Source organism: Haliotis rufescens, unplaced genomic scaffold (genome assembly GCF_023055435.1).
Source record: "Haliotis rufescens isolate VD_foot unplaced genomic scaffold, xgHalRufe1.0.p SCAF_9, whole genome shotgun sequence".
Lineage (NCBI taxonomy): Eukaryota > Metazoa > Mollusca > Gastropoda > Lepetellida > Haliotidae > Haliotis > Haliotis rufescens.
Window position 1 is genome coordinate 21,534,883 of NW_025964383.1, and position 23,800 is coordinate 21,558,682.

The 23,800-nt window shown below is 40.6% G+C and overlaps 1 protein-coding gene across 1 annotated transcript in view; it reads right to left on the reverse strand.

Moving 5' to 3' along the window:
• LOC124144712 (protein O-mannosyl-transferase TMTC4-like) overlaps positions 1 to 23,586 on the reverse strand; it is a 36,047-nt gene extending 12,461 nt beyond the window's left edge. Inside the window, exons 1-9 of the mRNA XM_046514251.2 lie at positions 23,522 to 23,586; positions 19,356 to 19,701; positions 17,665 to 17,884; positions 10,911 to 10,998; positions 9,077 to 9,189; positions 7,372 to 7,503; positions 6,429 to 6,593; positions 5,462 to 5,664; positions 2,194 to 2,374 (exon numbers count right to left, since the gene is read on the reverse strand). Of these exons, the coding sequence (XP_046370207.2) occupies positions 2,194 to 2,374; positions 5,462 to 5,664; positions 6,429 to 6,593; positions 7,372 to 7,503; positions 9,077 to 9,189; positions 10,911 to 10,998; positions 17,665 to 17,884; positions 19,356 to 19,687 (1,434 nt within the window). The 5' untranslated portion in view covers positions 19,688 to 19,701; positions 23,522 to 23,586. The remainder of the gene's footprint in view (positions 1 to 2,193; positions 2,375 to 5,461; positions 5,665 to 6,428; positions 6,594 to 7,371; positions 7,504 to 9,076; positions 9,190 to 10,910; positions 10,999 to 17,664; positions 17,885 to 19,355; positions 19,702 to 23,521) is intronic.
• Between the last annotated feature and the right edge of the window lie 214 nt (positions 23,587 to 23,800).

Consider the following 23,800-nt stretch of genomic DNA (forward strand, 5'->3'; position numbering starts at 1 on the left):
ACGCGGACAGAAGTACCTGACCAGGGGAGATAACTCACATCTTCACTTCACACATGTATGGATGAGACAAGGAAGAGAAGCACTACGTGTATTCTGATTTAGACGATGCAAAAACAAAAGATCAATTAAATGTCACCATTTTGATATTACATTGTGATTGGGCGCACTGGTTGGGGTTGTGTTTTGAGACACGTGAGTCCTTTTTTTCTGCCCGTCAAAGCATGAGGTGAAATGGGGTTTAATGTCGCGTCCAAGTTTATTGCACTTCTACAGCGACGTGGGTGCAAGTCTGTGTGTGTGGCTACTTGTTCTAGTCCAGACAGATGCCGATTTATAGTGCTAGCTCACTGAGATACCATGCCGCAGTTTAACATGAATACCCCACTCAGACACAGAATACTGACTCCGAGCCGACCAGTCCTTGTTTTCACTCCTTAATGCCGAGCAATAGACAGGGTAACAACAAGTACCATCTTTTAACCATCTTGGTATGACATGGCTGGGGACTGAACCCCGGACCTTCCGCACTCCGGGCGGACGGACGCTCTACCACTAGACCACATAGGCAGTCTTTGTCAAAGTATGAGCATCTACCAACACCATTAGGATTTTGGTTTGGTTTGGTTTGTTGTTTAACGCCGCAGTCTGTAAATAATCGAGTCTGAACCAGACAATCCAGTGATTAATATCATGAGCATCAATCCACGCAATTGGGATCGATGACATGCATCAACCAAATCAGCAAGCCTGACCACCCGATCCCGTTAGTCGCCTTTTATGACAAGCATAGTCACCTTTTACGGCAACCATGGGTTGCTGAAAACCTATTCTACCCCGGAATCTTCACGGGTCATTGGGAACAATGACACAATATCATCCAGGACACTCATAGACCCTCAATGTAGTCAGTTCCTTTGAAGTGAGGTAAAATGGGGTTTAACGTCGTGTCACGTTCAAGATTATTGCACATATAGTGACGTGCATGCATGTGCGTGTGCCTCTGCTTGTACTATGGTAGTCAGGGAAATGCTGGTTTTATTGTGTTTGTTGTTGAATGCTGCGCTCAGCAATATTCCAGCTATATGACGGTGGTCTTTAAATAATTGAGTTTGGACCAGACAATCCAGTGATGGACATCATGGGCATTGATACACACAATTGGGATAGGAGTAATTGAGTATGTTTTATGCTGCTTTGTGGAATATTCCAGCAATATCACGGTGGGGGGCATTGATACACACAATTGGGATAGGAGTAATTGAGTCTGTTTTATGCTGCTTTGTGGAATATTCCAGCAATATCACGGCGAGGGGGCACCAGAAATGGGCTTCACACATTGTACCCGTGAGGGGAATCGAACCCGGGCCTTGGGCGTGACGAGCGAACACTTTAAACACTAGGCTCCCCCACCACGCCTGCATCAACCAAGTCAGCGAGCTTAACCACCCAATCCCAGTAGTCGCCTCTTACGACAAGCATAGTCCTCTTTTACAGCAAGCATGGGTTTCTCAAGACTTATTCTAACCCAGATCTTCACTTTATTGTGGAAGCCAACCGACACAGTATACTGACTCCTTGACGACCAGTCCTTGTTTACTGGCCAAGCACCAACAACAAGGGTTACAACAAGGACCATCTTTTAACACTTTTGGAATGATCGAACCACCAACCTTCCTCTGTTGTTTGTTTGTTTGTTGTTTAACGCCGCACTCAGCAATATTCCAGCTATATGACGGCGGTCTGTAAATAATCAAGTCTGGACCAGACAATCCAGTGATTGACATCATGAGCATCATAACACAGAATCCTCGCAGGGCTTCGACCTCGCTATTTGTTGTAAGGTGAGGTGAGGTGAAATTGGGTTTAACGTCGCATCCAAGATTATTGCACTTCTATAGCGACGTGCATGCACGTGTGTGTGTGTGTGGCTGCTTGTACTTGTCCAGACTGATGCCGATTTATAGTGCTAGCCCACTGAGATACCATGCCGCAATTTAACATGAATACCCCACTCAGACACAGTATACTGACGCCGAGCCGACTGACGCGGCCGGGGATCAAACCCCGGACCTTCCGTTCTCCGGGCGGACGTTCTATCACTAGACCACAGAGGCTATTTGTTGTAACTGATCATATCTATAAAGCAGTTGTCAAAGTCCCTCTCACAAACTGCAGTGTGTATGAGAAGGTTACCTGTTTGGCAGTAGTGTGTAGATGAAGACAGATCTGCCTTGCCCCGAGCACCACCAACATACAGAAGCCAGCACAGGACAGGTACAGGATCCTCTCTGCAATCACGAAGCCCACACGGAAAAACAGGTTGCTGGCGGGCAGGAAGGGAACTCCCAACACTGCCAGGGACGTTATCAGGATTCTGCAGATAGAAAACATCAACATGTAATTGCTATTCCAAGTGTGCAGTGAGGTCGTCTTATCAACAGTCATTTCCAAGACATAAATGTAAAATTTAATTAATCCAAGCAAAGTCCACTCGCCTTTTTCGTATTTAATTAACTCTCAGATTAATTTCAAGATTTACAGCATTTAAGCAGTATGACAGAGAACTGTAAAAAAGTAAATCACAGTCTGGACAAGACAAATTATTGATGGATATTAGAAGCAATCCCACTGCGGAGTATGATGACAAACAATCATCCGAGTCTTTGTTTGTTTGTTTGTTTGTTGTTCAACGCCGCACTCAGCAATATTCCAGCTATATGACGGTGGTCTGTAAATCGAGTCTGGACACAATTGGGATACGATGACATGCATCAACCAAGTCAGCAAATCTGACCACCTGATCCCATTAGTCGCCTTGCAATAAAATACTGGTTGCTGGAAAAGACATCAAACCTGGCATCTCAACAGGGGATTGTCAATATCACAAGTTATGATATTTCAATTTTTTTTAACTCTTAAGCAGAGCTCCAGATAAGCTGCGTATCTGCGTGAAATACGCATCAGAAATGCAGAAATATGCAGTAAAATATAATCCAAGCGTATCAAATACGCAACGAACATTACAAATACACTACAAAAATAAAACTTGTGCGTATCATCAAAATATTGTGAAGTAACCCTGCGTATTCGATTAGCAAATCAGCAACTTATTTTGAAATTATAAACGGGCATTCAGTCAACCTTGCCAAACTCCACGATGACAGTTACATCATGATCATTTGCCATTACACTATCTTGTGGAAGTATCGTGGTATTTTTGAGTCCTGTAAAGCTCTCGAACCCACACAACACCAGTTTGCAGAGACTAGATGAATAGTGTTTCTAAATATTTAACTTAAATACCCACATGTGTAAAAACTAGTGGGTAACAGAAATTTGAATACGCAGATAGAATTACTGATACCCAATGATTTTAAAATGCATGGGTAAAATACCCACAACACCAAAAGCTTATCTGGAGCTCTGCTTAAGGATGTCTGGTCATCTGTATTCAGATTACTTAACATTTCTAAGATCATCCATGATTATTTATTGTTTTAATACTAGTGTGCTATTTTTTAACAAATGTTCAAAAACATGTTCATTTTTGTATATCCCACAATTTCTAACATGCAGCAACATCCATCGATGACATCATACAGTGCTATGACATCATGACAGTAGGCTACAATGCAGTGATGTCATAGTTTAAAGAGAGAGTGAGTGAGTGAGCTGGGTTTAACGCCCTCTTTGAACAGAATTCGAGTTGTTCCAGCTTAAAGTGGGAGGAAAGCCATAAAATGATGCAGGTCTCAGACGTTTACCACTTGTAACACACGACCACAGGTATGGTGCTGACAAACCCTGACACATAATTTGGGCGAACCTGAGGCAAGTAACAATGTCATAGTACTCACTTCACTGTTATCAATTCACTTACCAATCTCATTAAAATCAGACCTCAGTTCTCGCTACCACTCAACAAAGATCTGAGGACATCCCATTAGGGGTCACGTCAGAACGACCTTTCATCCGACCAATTAGAGCATCGCTTACCAGATTATGAAAGTGACAGTCAGAATGTGATTTCTAATCATGCAACCTCGAAAACTTTAACTCCAAGCGATAGTTACGGGTTTAACGAATGAATCAATACAATCTAGACCATCTGTTAGCCATTTCAGAATGTTCTTTTGTTCAGGTTTCAAATTTGTAATCAAGAATTTGTCAAAATATGTTTTGAAGCGTAGTCGCCAATTTGAAATAAGTGCCGTAGAGCACAAGAAAGCTGCCTTCTGATTGGTCATTCCATTGGTCGGTCAAAGTTCGCGCAAGGTCGGTCTGACGTGACCCGTAACGGGATGTCCTCAGATCTTTGTTTAGCTGCAGCGAGAACTTAGATCTGATTTTAATGAGATTGTTCACTTACGAACAGATATATAATACCCTATCTGTGAGTATTTGGTTTTAAGTCTATGAATCTATTATATTTGGATGCATTGCTTTATTTGGCGACAGACTGACTTAAAATATGTCGTAAAGGACTCCTGATACACATAAATGAGCGAGCAGACATTGTTGAAGGACATGGCATTACACTTGCCATTTTGGATCTTAATGACGTCAGATCCAATCTGTTTATATGACATTTTTATTCAACACTTGCATGTTTTAGTTTAGAATTTTGGCGACACAGAATTAATTGTTACAACACCTGAAGTGTATCTTTCAGGGTGCGAGGGAGATTTGTTGATAGATGGTATCAATAGACAAAGATACTAGTATCGATGGGGGCATTATACTGTGTGATGAGTGGAGAGGGAGGGGATGATAGCCATTCAAGCGTTCACAGCAGCAGGAATACCTAACTTTCAATTATAGTTATCCATGTATCAATGTACCGACAGCAAGGATTGCTGGGCATAGTATCACTGGATTGTCTGGTCCAGCCTCCATTATTTATAGGCCGCTATCATAAAGCTGGAATATTGCTGAATGATACGTTTGAACAAACCACATGCACAGGCACATGCACATGCACATGCACAGGCACATGCACAGGCACAGGCACACACACAGGCACAGGCACAATCACACACACAAACACAGGCACACATACAGGCACAGACACAAGCACAGGCACACACACAGACACAGGCACACACAGACACATACACAGGCACAGACACAAGCACAGGCACAGGCACACACACACACATACACAGGCACATACACAGGCACAGGCACATACACAGGCAAGGGCACATACACAGGCACAGGCACACACACAGACACAGGCACAGGCACACACACAGGCACATACACAGGCACAGGCACATACACAGGCACATACACAGTCACATACACAGGCACATACACAGACACAGGCACATACACAGGCACAGGCACATACACAGGCACATACACAGGCACAGGCACATACACAGGCACAGGCACATACACAGACACATACACAGGCACAGGCACAGGCACAGACACTCACAGAGTTTGGGAAGCTCACCTGCGATCCTGGGTAAGGTCTCCTCGGCAACACTGGAACAATAAAGCACCAAAGACAGCCCAGAGAGCTATGTCTGCCAGTATTCTGGGATCAGCCAATGAGGTGATGACAGGTATACAGCCCATCGACCAATCAAAACACAGCCACCATGGATTTAAAAGGAGCCAGGAATTGATTGCATAGAGGTAGTTGTAGTTCAAAATCTGCAAAACAAATAGGAATTTAAGTGTATAACAATAACTATACTTCCACGAATGTCTGTCAGTGCCACTGTAATAATATTGTCACAATGTGTCACTGTAATTGTGCATCATTGTAATTGAGGCGAGTCCGACGTCACAAATAACATTATTGCACTTATATAGCGATGTGTGCGTGCGGCCGTGTGTGCATCCATGGGTGCGGTTTTCTACAGTTTTAACTGAATACCCCCTCAGACACACTATACTGACTCCAAGCCAACCAGTCATTGTTTTGTCCCATTAAAGCAGAAAGCCAACAAGTACTATCTTTTAACATCTTATGGTATGACACGCCCGGGGATAGAACCCAGGGCTTCCCGCTCTCTGTGAGGTGAAACAGAGCTTACTGTTGCATCCAAGATTATTGCACTTATAGAGCGACTGCATGCACGTGTGTGTACTAGTCCGGACTGATGCCAATTTTATTGTGCTAGCCCACTGACATACCATGCCGCAGTTTAACATGAATGCCCCACTCAGACACAGTATACTGACTCCGAGCCGACCAGTCCTTGTTTTAGCCCATTAATGCCGAGCACCAGGCAGGGTAACAACAAGTATGTGTCAGTGTTATCAATGGTCAGTATTATCACTGGTCAGTGTCATTAATAGTCAGTATTATCACTGGTCAGTGTTACAGGACAGTGTTTTAATGAATCAGTGTTACCACAGGACAGTGTTAATATGTGTCATATTTTGTCTGTGTTATTGTAGATCACACTTACTTTCAATATTGTGCCGTTCACAAAGGAATGTGGATTATCATGCACTTGGAATATGGGTGTTGTTGATCCCATGACCCGTAGTCGTGTGATGAGGAGTGACACGCCCGTCACTAACAGGATGAGGTGACGCACGATGAGACCCTTCACCCATGGAGATATCTCCGGCTGAAACAGAAAACAAATATACAAAACCATGACCTACCTTTGTCATATCTCAACACCCTTAAATATACATGAACCATTTAGTATTTGCATATTTGTGGTCATTGACCATTATTTACAAATAGCTGCTGAAAATACAATTGGTTGGTTTATGTTACTGTTATCAGCTGTTATAAGTATATATTACCTTAAATGGAAAAGCCAAATAAATATGACCTTGCCTGGAGTGGGGTAGAAGTTAGTTATACCATGCTTTCCTTAGTCTATCAACCATTACATCAACAATGAATGAATGAATGAATGAATGAATGAATGAATGAAGGAATGAATGAATGAATGAATGAATGAATGGTTGTTGGTTTTTTTGTTTAACGCCGCACTCAGCAATATTACAGCTATATGACGGCGGTCTGTAAATAATCGAGTCTGGACCAGACAATCCAGTGATTAATATCATGAGCATCAATCCACGCAATTGGGATCGATGACATGCATCAACCAATTCAGCGAGCCTGACCACCCGATCCCGTTAGTCGCCTTTTACGACAAGCATAGTCACCTTTTGAATGAATGAATGAATGAAAACAACAAAAATAATAATAATAAACATAAACAAAACAACAACAACAAAACAAATAAATAAAAATAACAAGCAGAAAAAAATATTATGAAAAGAAAAAGATAAACAATTCTGTTCATGAACATGATGAAGAAGCATCATCATGGTATGGGCGTCACTTCCTGTGAATATCCTCCACTCTCTTCCTCTCTGTTGTCTTACCTTGTTTTTGACATGGTTATTATTGAACCCATTATGACCATTCTCTTCAGATTTCTTTGGTTTCCTGAATGGCAGCAGCTGGAAGGGGTTGGCCCTGCACACCACGATGACGTCAAACACACTACAGATACCCTGGAAGTACAAGATGATTGGACTTTAGCAGCCATCCAAATACTGAGGCTAGTATTATTTCCTTTAGCCACTGGTAAGAAGTCCAAGCTTAGTAACATTGCATTTAGCTAATAGTATCAAGCCAGAGAGGGGTAACAATTCTTTGAGCAGCTAGAATTAGGCCCGAGTTTAGAAACATTTTTTTAGCCACTGGTTTTGAATACAGAGCTTAGTAGAGACACCAGGGAGAAGGACTCGGGACGGTAACTGACCAGGGATGAAACACTGAATACACTTACTATGACAGTGATGCCCTGTTCTTTACAGAAGGTGGACACCACACACAGACACATACTGGCCAGTAGAGACACCAGGGAGAAGGACTCGGGACGGTAACTGACCAGGGATGAAACACTGAATACACTTACTATGACAGTGATGCCCTGTTCCTTACAGAAGGTGGACACCACACACAGACACATACTGGCCAGTACAGACACCAGGGAGAAGGACTCGGGACGGTAACTGACCAGGGATGACACCCTGAATACACTTACTATGACAGTGATGCCCTGTTCTTTACAGAAGGTGGACACCACACACAGACACATACTGGCCAGTACAGACATCAGGGAGAAGGGCTCGTGAAGGTAACTGACCAGGGATGAAACACTGAATACACTTACTATGACAGTGATGCCCTGCTCCTTACAGAAGGTGGACACCACACACAGACACATACTGGCCAGTACAGACACCAGGGAGAAGGACTCGGGACGGTAACTGACCAGGGATGAAACACTGAATACACTTACTATGACAGTGATGCCCTGCTCCTTACAGAAGGTGGACACGACACACAGACACATACTGGCCAGTAGAGACACCAGGGAGAAGAACTCGGGACGGTAACTGACCAGGGATGAAATACTGAATACACTTACTATGACAGTGATGCCCTGTTCCTTACAGAAGGTGGACACGACACACAGACACATACTGGCCAGTACAGACACCAGGGAGAAGGACTCGGGACGGTAACTGACCAGGGATGAAACACTGAATACACTTACTATGACAGTGATGCCCTGCTCGTTACAGAAGGTGGACACCACACACAGACACATACTGGCCAGTACAGACACCAGGGAGAAGGACTCCGGACGGTAACTGACCAGGGATGAAACACTGAATACACTTACTATGACAGTGATGCCCTGTTCCTTACAGAAGGTGGACACGACACACAGACACATACTGGCCAGTAGAGACACCAGGGAGAAGAACTCGGGACGGTAACTGACCAGGGATGAAATACTGAATACACTTACTATGACAGTGATGCCCTGCTCGTTACAGAAGGTGGACACCACACACAGACACATACTGGCCAGAAGAGACACCAAGGAGAAGGACTTAGGACGGTAGCTGACCATGGATAAAACACTGACTACACTTACTATGACAGTGATGCCATGCCCTGCTCCTTACAGAAGGTGGACACCACACACAGACACATACTGGCCAGTAGAGACACCAGGGAGAAGGACGCAGGACGGTAACTGACCAGGGATGAAACACTGACTACACTTACTATGACAGTGATGCCCTGCTCCTTACAGAAGGTGGACACGACACACAGACACATACTGGCCAGTAGAGACACCAGGGAGAAGGACTCGGGACGGTAACTGACCTGAGACGAACCTGAAACAAGTCAAACAGAAAATATCTTCAACCCTCACTTCCATACACACAAGTAGTTTGATCTCGGTTTATGTCAGGGGTAAAACTAGAACTGATTGATCATACACGGACCTTATAGTTAGTTTATTGTGTTTGACCATTGTAGATCCGTGTTAAAATAGGTCTTCAGCAACCCATGCTTGCCGTAAAAGACGACTCTGCTTGTCGCAAGAGGCATCTGACGGGACCGGGTAGTCTTAGGCTCACTGAAAGGGTTGATGCATGTTATTGTACCCCAATTGCATACATTGATGCTCATGATGTCAATCATCGGGTTATTTACAGTCTGCTGTTATATAGCTTGAATATTGCTGAATGCGGCGTTAAACAATAAACACCAAGATAACTTTGAGGCCATAATAAATTAACTGTAAGAATTTCTTCCCCATTGCCCCACTTACAACACAGGAATTCACTTCAAATTCAGGAATATTTACTGACATTTGTAGCGGCCTAGGTGCTGAATACCGGCCTCTAAGAAGTCTAGATAAATCCCTGTCCACAGTACCCACAGCAGCGGAAGATTGCAAGAAGTGCGCATTCCCTTCCTTCACTACTTGATGGAATGCACCATACTACAGGGCTCAATATAAGGAGTGAGTGAGTGAGTCGGGTTTCAACGCCGCTTTTAACAGTATTCCACTTATATCACGGCATGTCAGCCTAATGTGGGAGGAAAGCCCGAAGTGATGCAGGTCTCAGACGTTTACCACTTCAGTGAAACCCACGAGCACGGGTATGGTGCTGACAAACCTAGAAACATAATCGGGGCGAACCGGGATTCGAACCCACAATCATAGGTTTCTGGCGTGCCCAAGGGACACAACTCTGCACAGCGAATTGCGGCTCCTCAGACGACTGGGCCACCCATACCCTTGTAAAATGTAATATGAACGTGTTCACATGATGTCAAGCCTAAGATAAGAAGCATGACAAATTACACATAATACATGGATTAGTGATGTAGTATGGAAAATAAATTTCAGAGGTATTGGGTGTGTTCATAGATCGATATTATATGAACAAGTAAGCGTTTTAATATACAATAAACAACGACCACTCATCATTTATTTCGTATATGAGATTATCAACATTTTGTACAGCCTCTTTAAGGATGTTAATAAAATGTACAAGCCTTAAAAATATTTACACATATTTAAATAATGAACATGATGAAGACTCACTTAATACAATCCAACCTCAGCAAAGTCTGACAAGTCCATTTATGAAGGGGGATTATGTTTGGTTTCCCGGATATTTTCACAATTTTCAGCAACAACTATGGGGAACACCTCTCTGGACACTTCCCTCTCAAATATGATGTCATCATCAAGTTGCTAGAACAATGTTTAATTTTTCAGAAAGACAATGTGGTATTTCGAGTCCTGAAGTAATAGTGGTGTACAGGCAATTAGTTCTGTGACTGCAACCGAAAAAATAACATAATGGCAAGGACTGACTGACTATGGTTTTACGCCGCTTTTAGCAATATTCCAGCAATATCACGGCGGGGGACACCAGAAATGGGCTTCACACATTGTACCCATGTCGGGAATCGAACCCGGGTCTTCGGCGTGACAAGCGAACGCTTTAACCACTAGACTACCCCACCGCCCCTAATGGCAAGGAGGGTTACAGCAACAGGTCAGAAAGAGAGGTATTCTGAAAACATCACAACTCACGTGGGAGGCATGCCCTGGCATACAGAAGGAATGATAGTAGGAAGGTCAAGGCACAGAGCAGGTCAGCCCGACCCACGACCCCAGCAACCTGCAACACAGCAAGGTCAAGGTTACATAAGATTACTGTTATTAAAAGAAAAAGCAGACCAATGAGTGAGTGAGTATGGTTTTACTGTTTTCAACAATATTCCAGCAATGTCACTTCGGGGGACACCATAAATGGGCTTCATACATTGTACCCATGTGGGGAATTGAACCTGAGCCTTCGGCGTGATGAGTGAACGCTTTAACCATTTGTCTACCAAATGAGCAATGATTTTGCAAGTAGACATAAATATACACTATGTACACTATGTAAATATCCACTATATACACTATGTAAATATACATTATATACACTATGTATATATCCACTATATACACTATGTAAATATACATTATATACACTATGTAAATATACATTATATACACTATGTAAATATACATTATATACACTATGTAAATATACATTATATACACTATGTAAATATACATTATGTACACTATGTAAATATACACTATGTAAATGTACAGTATATACACTACTGTATGTAAATATACACTATGTAAATATACACTATATGAACTATGTAAATATACATTATATACACTATGTAAATATACACTATGTAAATATACATTATATACACCATGTAAATATACCGATGTATACATTATATACACTAAGTAAATGTACAATATGTAAATATACAGTATATACACTATGTAAATATACATTATATACACTATGTAAATATACACTATATACACTGTAAATATACACTATAAACACTATACAGGGTTAGAAATTGGCGCTAGTCCTATAGTCCTTGCCAAACTGCCCAATGGTTAAAGGTATCATGAGGACCAGTAGAAAATTGCCATTTTTAAGGGTTTTGCTATATGTTATCATTATAAGGACCAGTGGACGAAAACTGTTAGTTTCTATATACACTACATAAATATACACTATATATACACTATATAAATATACACTATATAATACACTATATACATATACACTACATAAACATACACTATACAAATACACACTATATACACTATGTAAATATACACTATAGTTCGATGTGATGTGATGTGATGTGATGTGATGTGATGTGTTAATATACACTATGATATGATATGATATGATATGATATGATATGTAAATATACACTATGATATGATATGATATGATATGATATGATATGATATGATATGATATGATATGATATGATATGATATGATATGATATGATATGATTGTGTTCACGTTATTCCAAGACAGTACATGTTCAGACTGCCTCATGATTCATTATTGAAGTGTAAAAATGTGTGAAAATAATTTTAGCAACAGTTGGTCCAACCATCAGACCATAATTGATAATGCCTTGCCTTCATCATGTTTTACATACAGTGTACAGATTTACTGGACGTGCAATCCTGCATCATATACACATAAAATCGGAGGAAAACAAATATACAGAGTGCATCCAATAGGGACACAGAAAAATGCTATGAATGTTTATGAATGCTGCTATTTCAAAATTTAGAACCACTTAAATTTAATTTTCCTGTTTAATTATTAAAAATCATACCATACATCCTGCAACATCTTACATCACTTGTAGTAGAATACTGTAGTCAGTGTATCCCATGTTTCACCTGGGACTCCTACAGTTTAAAGATTTCAGTCCCCAAAACATGAAAAATAAGCAGCCCTGTAAATCCCTGAATATATGTTTGTAAACTGACATCTTATCATACTATTGATTTAAAACATTTCTCAACAGCCTACTCTTGCTCCAGTAAAATGCTGTATAGTTTCATTGCATGCAGCGCTGAGAAACTATATCATGGTGCACTGATAGATTGTTTTAGCTGATCACTTACTAGTGCCCAAAACATCATTTCCAGGAGATCTTAGTGTTAAGGACTTTATAAGCAAAGCTTGCCATGTCAAACACAGACTTATATATAATTACAGTAGTGCAGTCACCATTGTATATCTAAAATGAGACATCCATGTTCAAGGAAGACGAACAGCTGAAACGTATGCATGCGTGCGTGTGTGCTTGCGTGTATAAAATATATATATATATATATATATATATATATATATATATATATATATATATGCACGCACGAATATAAAATATACATATGTCAACTAATCAATCATCTCTTCTTGTTTAATGAGCTGATGAAAGAACCTGCCCGAACATATGCCTAAAGTTTTTCTCACAAAAAAACCTTTTGTTTGAACAGAACCTTAAACAGATTTGTTTTACAAAATTAACCATTAAGGCCAGATAAAGCACCCCAAATTAAAAAAAAAATCAATTATTCAAGTTTAATTTTCTTATTTATTCATGAAGAGGATATGAAACAGAATTGTTCATGTCAGCTTCCATTGTCATGGAAATGTCCAAAATGGCCTTGAAGAACAAATAACTGAAGAACTTCTAAATATCTCTAGTATGGTCTGTCTAATGTGGGAGAATTGAACATTTATTTGGAATCATAACAATTGGCAAATTAACACACACCAGGGACCAGACAACACAACCATAGAGGATTTACGGGATTTAACACCTCGCCACGGACCAGATGACACAACCTTATAGGATTTACGGGTTTTAGCACCTCGCCAGGAAGCAGACAACACAACCATATCGGATTTATGGGTTTTAACACCTTGCCAGGGACCAGATGACACAACCATATAGGATTTACGGGTTTTAACACCTCGCCACGGACCAGATGACACAACCTTATAGGATTTACGGGTTTTAGCACCTCGCCAGGAAGCAGACAACACAACCATATCGGATTTATGGGTTTTAACACCTTGCCAGGGACCAGATGACACAATCATATAGGATTTACGGGTTTCAACATCTCGCCAGGGACCAGACAACATAACCATATAGGATTTGTGGGTTTTAATACCACACCATATCTGATATATAATGGGTTCATTTGAATAATTCAAACTGAAGGTCTTTAGAAATAAAAAAATATAATAGTTGTACATGACATTTTGGAGACTCCACACTTCTTTGGCTGCAAATTAACATTATATATACTGTCTTATTTTCAGAAAAAAGAAAAAACATCTTAATTTTAACATGGTTAAATTAGAGGATTCAATGAAAACATCTATTCCCAAATCATGCATGCTCAAAGGAACATTGCTATGTTCTTTTGAAATACTCAACAACAACAACAACAACAACAACAACAACAACAACAGCAACAATCTAATCTATTTATACATGGCTGAAGTTTCAGTTTTCTTGTTCACAGGCACTTTACACCCAGCATATATGTATATATACACATGATATGCACAGACTGTTCATTTAGATGTTATTGCTACAGGATGTCATATGGAACAAGTAAGTTTTCAACCCCTTCGAAATCATGCCGGCATTTCTGATATTTTGTTTGTTATCAGTTTGTTTGTTGTTTAACTCTGCTTTTAGCAATAATCCAGCTATATGACGGCAGTCTGTAAATAATGGAGTCTGGGCCGGACAATCCAGTGACAAGAATGGGTTCCTGAAGACCTGGATCTTCACAGGTCTGTTCTGATGTGTCCTGGAAGAGACCTCCAGAGAGTTTACTGCTGCACATCTGAAACTACGTTCAACCATAGTTGTTCTGCACTGATGCTTTTGCAGAAGCTCTTCATCTTGTGACAGCAGTACTCTGGTTGGTTTGTGAGGCTTAACAAGGGTCCTTATATACACAGGTGCATATGTGGAACAGTGCCAGCTTTAGAAATTGGCACTAGTCCTGTAGTCATGGTAGTCCTTGCCAAACTGCCCAATAGTAAAGGTATCATAAGGACTAGAAGAAATTTGCCATTTTAAGGGTTTTGCTATATGTTATCATTAACAGGACTAGTAGACCAAAAATGTTAGTTTCTAACACTGAACAGCATCTTAAAAGTCATCCTTCTATAAATCTAGAAACTGGGAGCCAATGAACTTGCTTGAGAAATGGTGTTAAATGATGTTGCTTGGACGTCCTGGTGACGATTCTGGCTGCTGTTGTCTGTGGAAGCTGTAGTTTGTGAAGTGAAATTAGTGGTACTCCGTATTAAAGAGAGTTACACTTACAGTAATCAAGTTCAGAAATGAAGTGATTGTGCTAGCATCTTGGAAGCTTTTGGAGAGAGATATCAACAGAGCTTTCCAATCTGATCAAGATAGAAATGACCTGTCTTGTATAATGCTGCTACTTGTGTGAAATGTTAGAGCAGAATATAATGCCAAGATTCTCTACTTGTGCAGATGAAGTGACTAGAACGTCTCTGATTTTGCATGTGATTGTGGAATCGTCTGCAGTAGTTGACGTGATCCCACGAGAAGGACTTCAGTTTTGTCATCAGTTAGTTTTAGAATGTTGACTTTCATCCCAAAACTCACAGGGAATCATGTACACGGTGAAAAGGAGTGGGTGTTACACAGATCCCTTGCAGGACTTCATACAGCCAGTGGCTTGGTTCAGAAACAGACTTGCCAGTTGTCACACACTGGGATCGATGATGCAAATAGACTAAAACGATGCTGTGGCTCTACCTGAGATACCTAAACACATTCTCAGCTGCTTTAGAAATATGACATGGTCTATCGTATAGACAGATCTAGGACAACTATAACAACCTCGTCCTTGTCCACGGCTGACAGGATCTCATTCTTCCAGAAAACAGGACTCCTACGACAAATACAGCTGGTTGCTTAACATGACTTTGCATTGTCGAATAGTTGTTTTTCATATCTAGTAACACCAAGACTTGCCAAATGCTACATTATGGGATAGATAGCCGTGTATGATGTATGGAATTTCCCAAATGAATATACGCATTTAAGGAGCGGGATATCTCCTTTTATGGTGTGACAAATCAAAGAAATGTTCAACAACAGAAGCCATGAATTTGGGCTTGATTCACAGATCAGTTAGATGTGTGTAAAGCCGTGGGCACAGTTGAATCCCGAAGTGAATCGCGAATGACATAAGTTGAACAACAAAACAGGGTCTTCAATAGTTGCAATTATTAACTATTTGTTCTAAGACCTTGGATTATCTCAATATCAATGTTTGAAGCAAAAGCGACATTTTAAGAGCGCTGTACCTGGCCATAGCCATGTTAAAGGGACAGGACGTTGACCATTCTAAAGTTTTGTTTGTAAACAATAGCTGACAACGCAAAAGCTAACTTGGCTTTGCTCGCCTTATACAACCAGGGAATTTGTCTGCTCATGTGACCACACCTCTAGTGTAGGCTAATCATGTGACCACACCTCTAGTGTAGGCTTATCATGTGACCACACCTCTAGTGTAGGCTTATCATGTGGCCTAACCTCTAGTGTATGCTTATCATTTGACCACACCTTTAGTGTAGGCTTATCATGTGACCACACCTCTAGTGTAGGCTTATCATGTGACCACACCTCTAGTGTAGGCTTATCATGTGGCCACACCTCTAGTGTAGGCTTATCATGTGACCACACCTCTAATGTAGGCTTATAATGTGACCACACCTCTAGTGTAGGCTTATCATGTGACCACACCTCTAGTGTAGGCTTATCATGTGAACGGACTTTTCTCTTGTTTGTAAACAACAGCACTCGTTCTGAAATACGAACAGACGGGTCTAATGCAAGCCTTTGGTGTGATTGTTTTGCATATACTTCTACAACTTACACAGCGAGGTGCATGACAATATATTTTACATCGAGTGACTGTATCCGTAGGGATTTAATGGCAGTATAAATACGCAAATGAAAATAGTTTTTTACGTTCTAGGATATTTTCTTAATGAGTGAGTGAGAGTGAGTATGGTTTTACGCCGCTTTTAGCAATATTCCAGCAATATCACGGCGGGGGACACCAGAAATTGGCTTCACACATTGTACCCATGTCGGGAATCGAACCCGGGTCTTCGTCGTGACGAGCGAACGCTTTAACCACTAGGCTACCAGACCGCCCCTTTTCTTAATGAAAGTAAAACATTTCATGAGATGAAAAACACATGAACGATGTGACTATGTACGATGTGACAGAGGAAGTCGGCTGGCCGCAAGGAACTTTGGGTAGGAGAGTGATTGGCTTCATACGACTGAGGCATATTTATATTGTAATATAGGCTTTGATAAACTCTGGCTTCTAATCTAATCGGGCAGGCAACTAGAATTTTGTAACTCATGAGCTTTCTCTTCAATTTTCCTCTAATAAGAAAAAAACAACAGACTGAAGCCAGTTTATGCAGCATTTGCATTGTCGGCTTCACTGTGCAGAGCTCTATTGTTTTGATTTGAGACTTGATACATGCATGAGACGTTACACTCAAAAATGATTTCTCGTATGATTTAGAAACACAGAATCGTTGACGTACTATCCTTTAAACATCAAATTAACCCTGAAAACAAAATACAATATTTTCCATGCACATTTTGCCAAATTGGACAAGAAAACCTTCATCACAAGATTAATTTTATAATGAATTCTGAAAACTTTAAAGTTGCCATCTGGTTTGTTTTGGAAACTTTTCTTTAATTGTTTATTGGCATACTCAATTTTTAATAGGTGTCATGGCTGAAGTATTTTTGCATGTGTGTTTGGAGATGAAACTTCTTGCTTCGTAGTGTATATAACTATTAGCCCAAATGCATCATTTTCAGTAATTTTTAACAACTTCTACTCACACTCTCGGTGTGAATGGGATGCACAGCAAACAACACAGCACACAGGAGAGCAGCTCGGGGCGAGGCAAACACCGGCCTGGCAGATTCCTGGTCCACCTGGTAACCAGACATGAGGACAGAGAAGACTGCCATGAAGATGACCGACACCAAGCCGTGCAGGACGATGTTGACAACGTGGAAGCCCCGAGGATGAAGCCCATCTGCCCAGGCATAGTTCCACCTGGAGCAAACAACGGACATTGTAGAGATACAAAGATCAGAGGACATTACACTATATGACCAGAACAACCTTTAGTTTTACACACCATATTTTCTTGACTATAATATAAATAACCGACAATAGTGAAGTGCTACGCTTAGGCATGTTAGGGGCATTATTATTTTAAACATATTTAATAAAAGCTGCAACTAAAATAACAAGATATTGGAATATATTATTCATGATAAAAAAAATAGTTTCAGATCCAATTTTTCCCGGTCCTTGCATCAAAATCCTTTAAAGTTATATAATTGGGTAAGTTTTTTACCGAATCAACGGTAAATTCCAAGAAAACGTGTGTACAGCTAATTGCTGTTTCCGGCTTAGTGTACGAGAAAATACACAAGGTAATGTTAATCCCTGGATGTAAAACAATGCCTAGCAGAACAAAAAATACAATTTGAACAGTAAATCAACATGTCTGGTGATTCTTTATCTCAAATTTGTACTGACCAAGTTTCTTATCATCCGTTTGTTTACCAGAATTCGCTGAAGTGGTATGGTGGTTTTTTTTCCTGCGCATAATATTCGAATAAAAAAAATATAAAAAATATTTAATCCGCTAGAGGGGGGTGCGCAGTATACTCAAGAAAATAAGGTACTTTGACTGGCCATTTAATTGACTAACAACATTAGTCAACATTAACCATCTTTTTCTGGCATCATGGCACTAGTTTAAAAATGGTGACTTCCATTCCAGATTATGCTTTGAAAAATATTTTTTCAAAATTCTAAATTCAAAATCTGATGACTGAAAAAAATAATTCCGGAAAGTCTATAAGATGGCCGATATTGTATGTCAGTACTTTGGAATACTCAGCAATATTCCAGCTACATGACGGTGGTCTGAAAATAATCAAAACTGGACCAGACAATCCAGACGATCCAAATGGGATATGATGACATTCATCTACCAAGTCAGTGAGTCTGACCACTCGATCTCGTTAGTCACCTTTAAGCATGGGTTGCTGAAGACCTATTCTACCCCGGATCTTCACGGGTGGGACCCCCTTATGGGCTTCTGTGATGGAAGAACAGATATCCCAACTAAACAGCTTGGGATGCAAGCAATCCGTGAAGGGTGATGTGAAATGGGGTTTAATGTTGCGCAACGTGCATTCATGTACATGTGTGTGTGGCCGCTTGTACTATTTCGGACTAATGCCTATTTTATAGTGCTAGCCCACTGAGATACCATGCCGCAGTTTAACATGAAATACCCCTCGGACACAGTATTCTGACTCAAAGTCGACCAGTCCTTATTTAAGCTCCTTAATGCTCAGCGCCAGACAGGGTAACAACAAGTACCATCTTTTAACATCTTCTGGTATGACGCGGCCAGGGATCAAACCCGGACCTTCGGCTCTCCGGGCGGACGCTCTACACTAGACCACGGAGACGATCTCAATAAGTGAAGGGAAACAATCAGTACCTGTAAGTCATCACAGTGAGAGGTCTGTACGACTTGTGACTCGTCTTTGAGTCCAACTTTCTCCCCCAGAAGTCATGAGCAAAGATGGCTTGAAGCGGTGTCTCTGGAAGCAAGTCTTTGTTGGCAATGATGGCTTCACTGTCGTCAAACACAAAGTCTCCATCATGGCTGTTCGCGAAACACAGTACCGCCAGACAGAAGACGAGGACAGATGCCACAGAGAACCTGAGTTTGGGTACAGGAAGGACGTCATCCCATTGTGACTGCTGGTAGCTGCTTACATGGCCGTTGGTCTTGGAGGATCTTGAGGTCGATCTAGCTGCGGTTGCCATTATGCTACATCATTCTGAAAGAGATTAAATATGTCAGATCAGATCAATAGTAATTACAATACAACAGTTTTAGTCCACTAGTCCTTATAATGATAGTGAGTGAGTGAGTTGGGTTTAATGCCGCTTTTAACATTATTCCAGTTATATTGCGGCGTGTCAGCTTAATGTGGGAGGAAAGCCCGAAGTGATGCAGGTCTCAGACGTTTACCACTTCGGTGAAACCCACGAGCACGGGTATGGTGCTGACAAACCTAGAAACATCAAAACCGGGATTACAACCCACAATCATAGGTTTCTGGCGTGCCTAAGGGACGCAACTCTGCACAGCGAATCGCTGCGCCTTAGACGACCGGGCCATCCGTGCCCCCCTTCTAATCTTAACATGAAGCAAAACCCATAAAAATGGCAAATTTCTACTTGTCCTCATGATACCTTAACTATTTGGCAGTTTGGCAAGGACTACAGGACTACTCAGCGGACTAGTGCCAATTTCTGACCCTGCAATATCTGATAACTATCGCAATACTATTGCAATACTGTGGTGTACTATTGCAACACTATCACTAAATAGCCAAAGCAGTCACCCCTTTTTTTATGTTGCTCCTGGGGGGGTAGGGTAGCCTAGTGGTTAAAGCGTTCGCTCATCATGCCGAAGACCCAGGTTCGATTCCTGACATGGGTACAATGTGTGAAGCCCATTTCTGGTGTCCCCTGCTGTGATATTGCTAAAAAGGGAGTAAAACCATACTCACTCACTTATGCTGCTCCCAAAGTTTTTGAATCAAGGCACTAACATTAAGGCCATGACAGAATATGGTTCCATGCTCATGTTATCAACCACTACAGTTTCCTTGGCGATTTACTGACAATTATTTATACAGCTACAGAATTTCTAAATGTGACACAAAACAAAACTCACGGTCTCATGCCAAAATAAACTTAGGTAAACAATAGCCAGGATATCTTGGACGATTACTTTCTCGCTGTTGGATCAGACCAACTCTGTATCGAATGCGCTGTATCAAGTGACAGAGCTCCAGATAAGGTGTTGTGGGTATTTTACCCATGCATTTTAAAATCATTGGGTATTAGTAATTCTATCTGGGTATTCAAATTTCTGTTACCCACTAGTTTTTACACATGTGGGTATTTAAGTTAAATATTTAAAAACACTATTCATCTAGTCCCTGCAAACTGGCGTCGTGTGGGTTCCAGAGCTTTATAGGACTCAAAAATACTGCGATACTTCCACAAGAAAGTGTGATGGCAAATGATCATGATGTAACTGTCATCGTGGAGTTTGGCAAGGTTGACGGAGTGCCCGTTTATAATTTCAAAATAAGTTGCTGATTTGCTAATCGAATACGCAGGGTGACTTCACAATATTTTGATGATACCCACAAGTTTTATTTTTGTAGCGTATTTGTAATGTTCGTTGCGTATTTGATACGCTTGGATTTTATTTTACTGCGTATTTCTGCATTTCTGATGCGTGTTTTACGCAGATACGCAGCTTATGTGGAGCTCTGAGCGAATGATTTTATTACATAAAATATAACCATGATAACAATTTATGAACAAAATACAATCATGAAAGGTTGTTTTTTTTTGTGTGTGTGTGTGTGTAACGCGTCACTCAGCAATAATGCAGCTGTATGACGGCAGCCTGCAAATAATCAAGTCAGGACCAAACAATCCAGTGATTGATATTATGAGCATTGATCCACGCAATTGGGATACGATGACAAGTCAACCAAGTCAGCGAGCCTGACCACCCAATCCCATTAGATGCCTTTTACGACAGGCATAGTTGCCTTTTAAGGCAAGCATAGGTTGCCGAAGACCTATCCCACCCGGGGTCTTCATGGGTCAGTCATGACAGGAATAACATCATGTTATTGAACGATTCAGGGTTAGCAACATACATATAATTTCACAAGTCTGCTACAGAGTTGTAGTCAAGTCATTACGGACCATAAAATGTAAGACTGGGACAAAAACGTTGGAGTACTAGCCCAAACTTGGCTTCTTGCATATTTTTGTCTGACATGCTACTTGTCTCAGACAAGATGATTTATGTTAATTAAGAAAACTGCTTCTTGTTGTATTGTTACTGCTCTTCCAAACCAGGAAGTTGGTTGGTTGTTTAACGCCGCACTCAGCAATATTCCAGCTATATGACGGCGGTCTGCAAATGATCAAGTCTGGACAAGACAATCCAGTGATTAATATCATGAGCCTTGATCCACGCAATTGGGAACATTGACATGCATCAACCAAGTCAGCAAGCCTGACCACCCGATCCCGTTAGTCGCCTTTTACGACAAGTATAGTCGCCCCAAACCAGGAAGTGGTGACATGAAGTTCTCTGCTGTGTGTGCAACCTGAAAACGAAGTCACCCATTGTTCCTCATTCTACACGCTAGGGCTCCAACGAGGATTCGTGGCTGGGTCTGTTTCAGCAAAACTTAAGTCCACTATTGACGACTCGAATATGGCTGAAATATTGCTGACGTGACGTTAAATATTAACTCACTCACGCTAAGGGGACATATAACTAATTCCAACGTACTTTGTTAATCATGTTAATTTCAATGCACGACGCATAGAGATCAACATGTCCCAGAAAGTTATGACAATGGAAACCTAACACACAGGTAGGTTTGTTTTACATTTTATAAGTTATATATACTACCGTATTTGACGTAATAAACGCACCGCTCTAATAAGCGCCCACGGCAATATTTGCTAATATAGTGGCAAGTGAACAATCCCAATTATTAGCCCCCCATCTGATTGATCAATGTACACAAGACCTATTTATTCGTGTATAATGTGCACTTGTGTGTTATATGCACCCTTAATTTTTAGGCAATTAAATTCTGGAAAAATATATCCGTCGTATATAAACAGTTCAGGCCGTCAGTATAAATCCCGAAATTTATCTTTCAACTGTTTTTTCCACCAAAATAATATTCTAATAAGAGTCCCCCAGTTCTAATTTTGATAGCGCCCTGGGTGCTTATTACGTCAAATACAGTATTTGCTTTTCATAGCTGGAACAAACAAGAAAGCTTCAGAAGACTAAACACTGAACTCTTATTGATAAATATAATTAAGTCATAAAAAAAGCACAATCTTATTGGGTACTCAAGCACGAGTTGAGGGAGGATGTGTGTTTGTGAAATAGCTTCTTGTTCTAACAAGTTACACACAGCTGCATTCTGTGGCATTCGGTTGATCAAAACAAATTTCATGGATGATTTCTCTATTTATATTAACATGATAAATGCTACGAAAGAATTGCTTATTGTGTCTGGTAAGAGTAGTCACACTATATTACTTTCGAGTCGTGATCGCAATGTCAGACAGCTGTCACAGCATGGGCGTAGACGTATGTTAAAAAGTTCAACTGATGGTGAATTTCTCACCAAGCGTGTCTGATCAGCACATTTCATGCAGAACTCGGGAAGAAATATATACATACCGGCCATGGTGACATAATACACAGACTTAAAAAATCACATCACTTACTAAAATTAAATAAACATCATACCTTATTACGTTGACTTAAAAAAACAACTGAAATGAAATTAACCCACTGCGATTGAAACCGTCAACTGAAATCTCGAATTTTAACAAAATCACGCCAGCAGAACATGACAGTAGCCCGTCTTCGAAATTCTTCTGTTTACATGTGTGTTCAAATGGCTTGAGATCTCAAACTGTAATCAAGGATAAATACTGAGTGATTTTTGGACAAAAGATATGTACATGGTTGATCTATGCACACCTAAGGTTTGACAGAAATGTGTACAGATAGGAAATAATCACCGTCTGTCCATCTGTCAATCTCCACATGTAGTGTAGTTTCTTCTCCCTTTGTAGTTGTCGTAAACGGCATTCTAATAACGACATTGTCTTTTTATTTATTTATTGCGAACATTTTGTATATTTAGAACTACAGTTTGTTTCTACTTGAACTACATGGCAGAATACCGTATCATATTAACAATTGTAATTGGAAACATACGAGAATAGATTGGTTAATGTCGTAAAATTAAATACAGAGTTATGCCCCTTTGGCCATCATTGACGGCTTTTCCGTTTCGA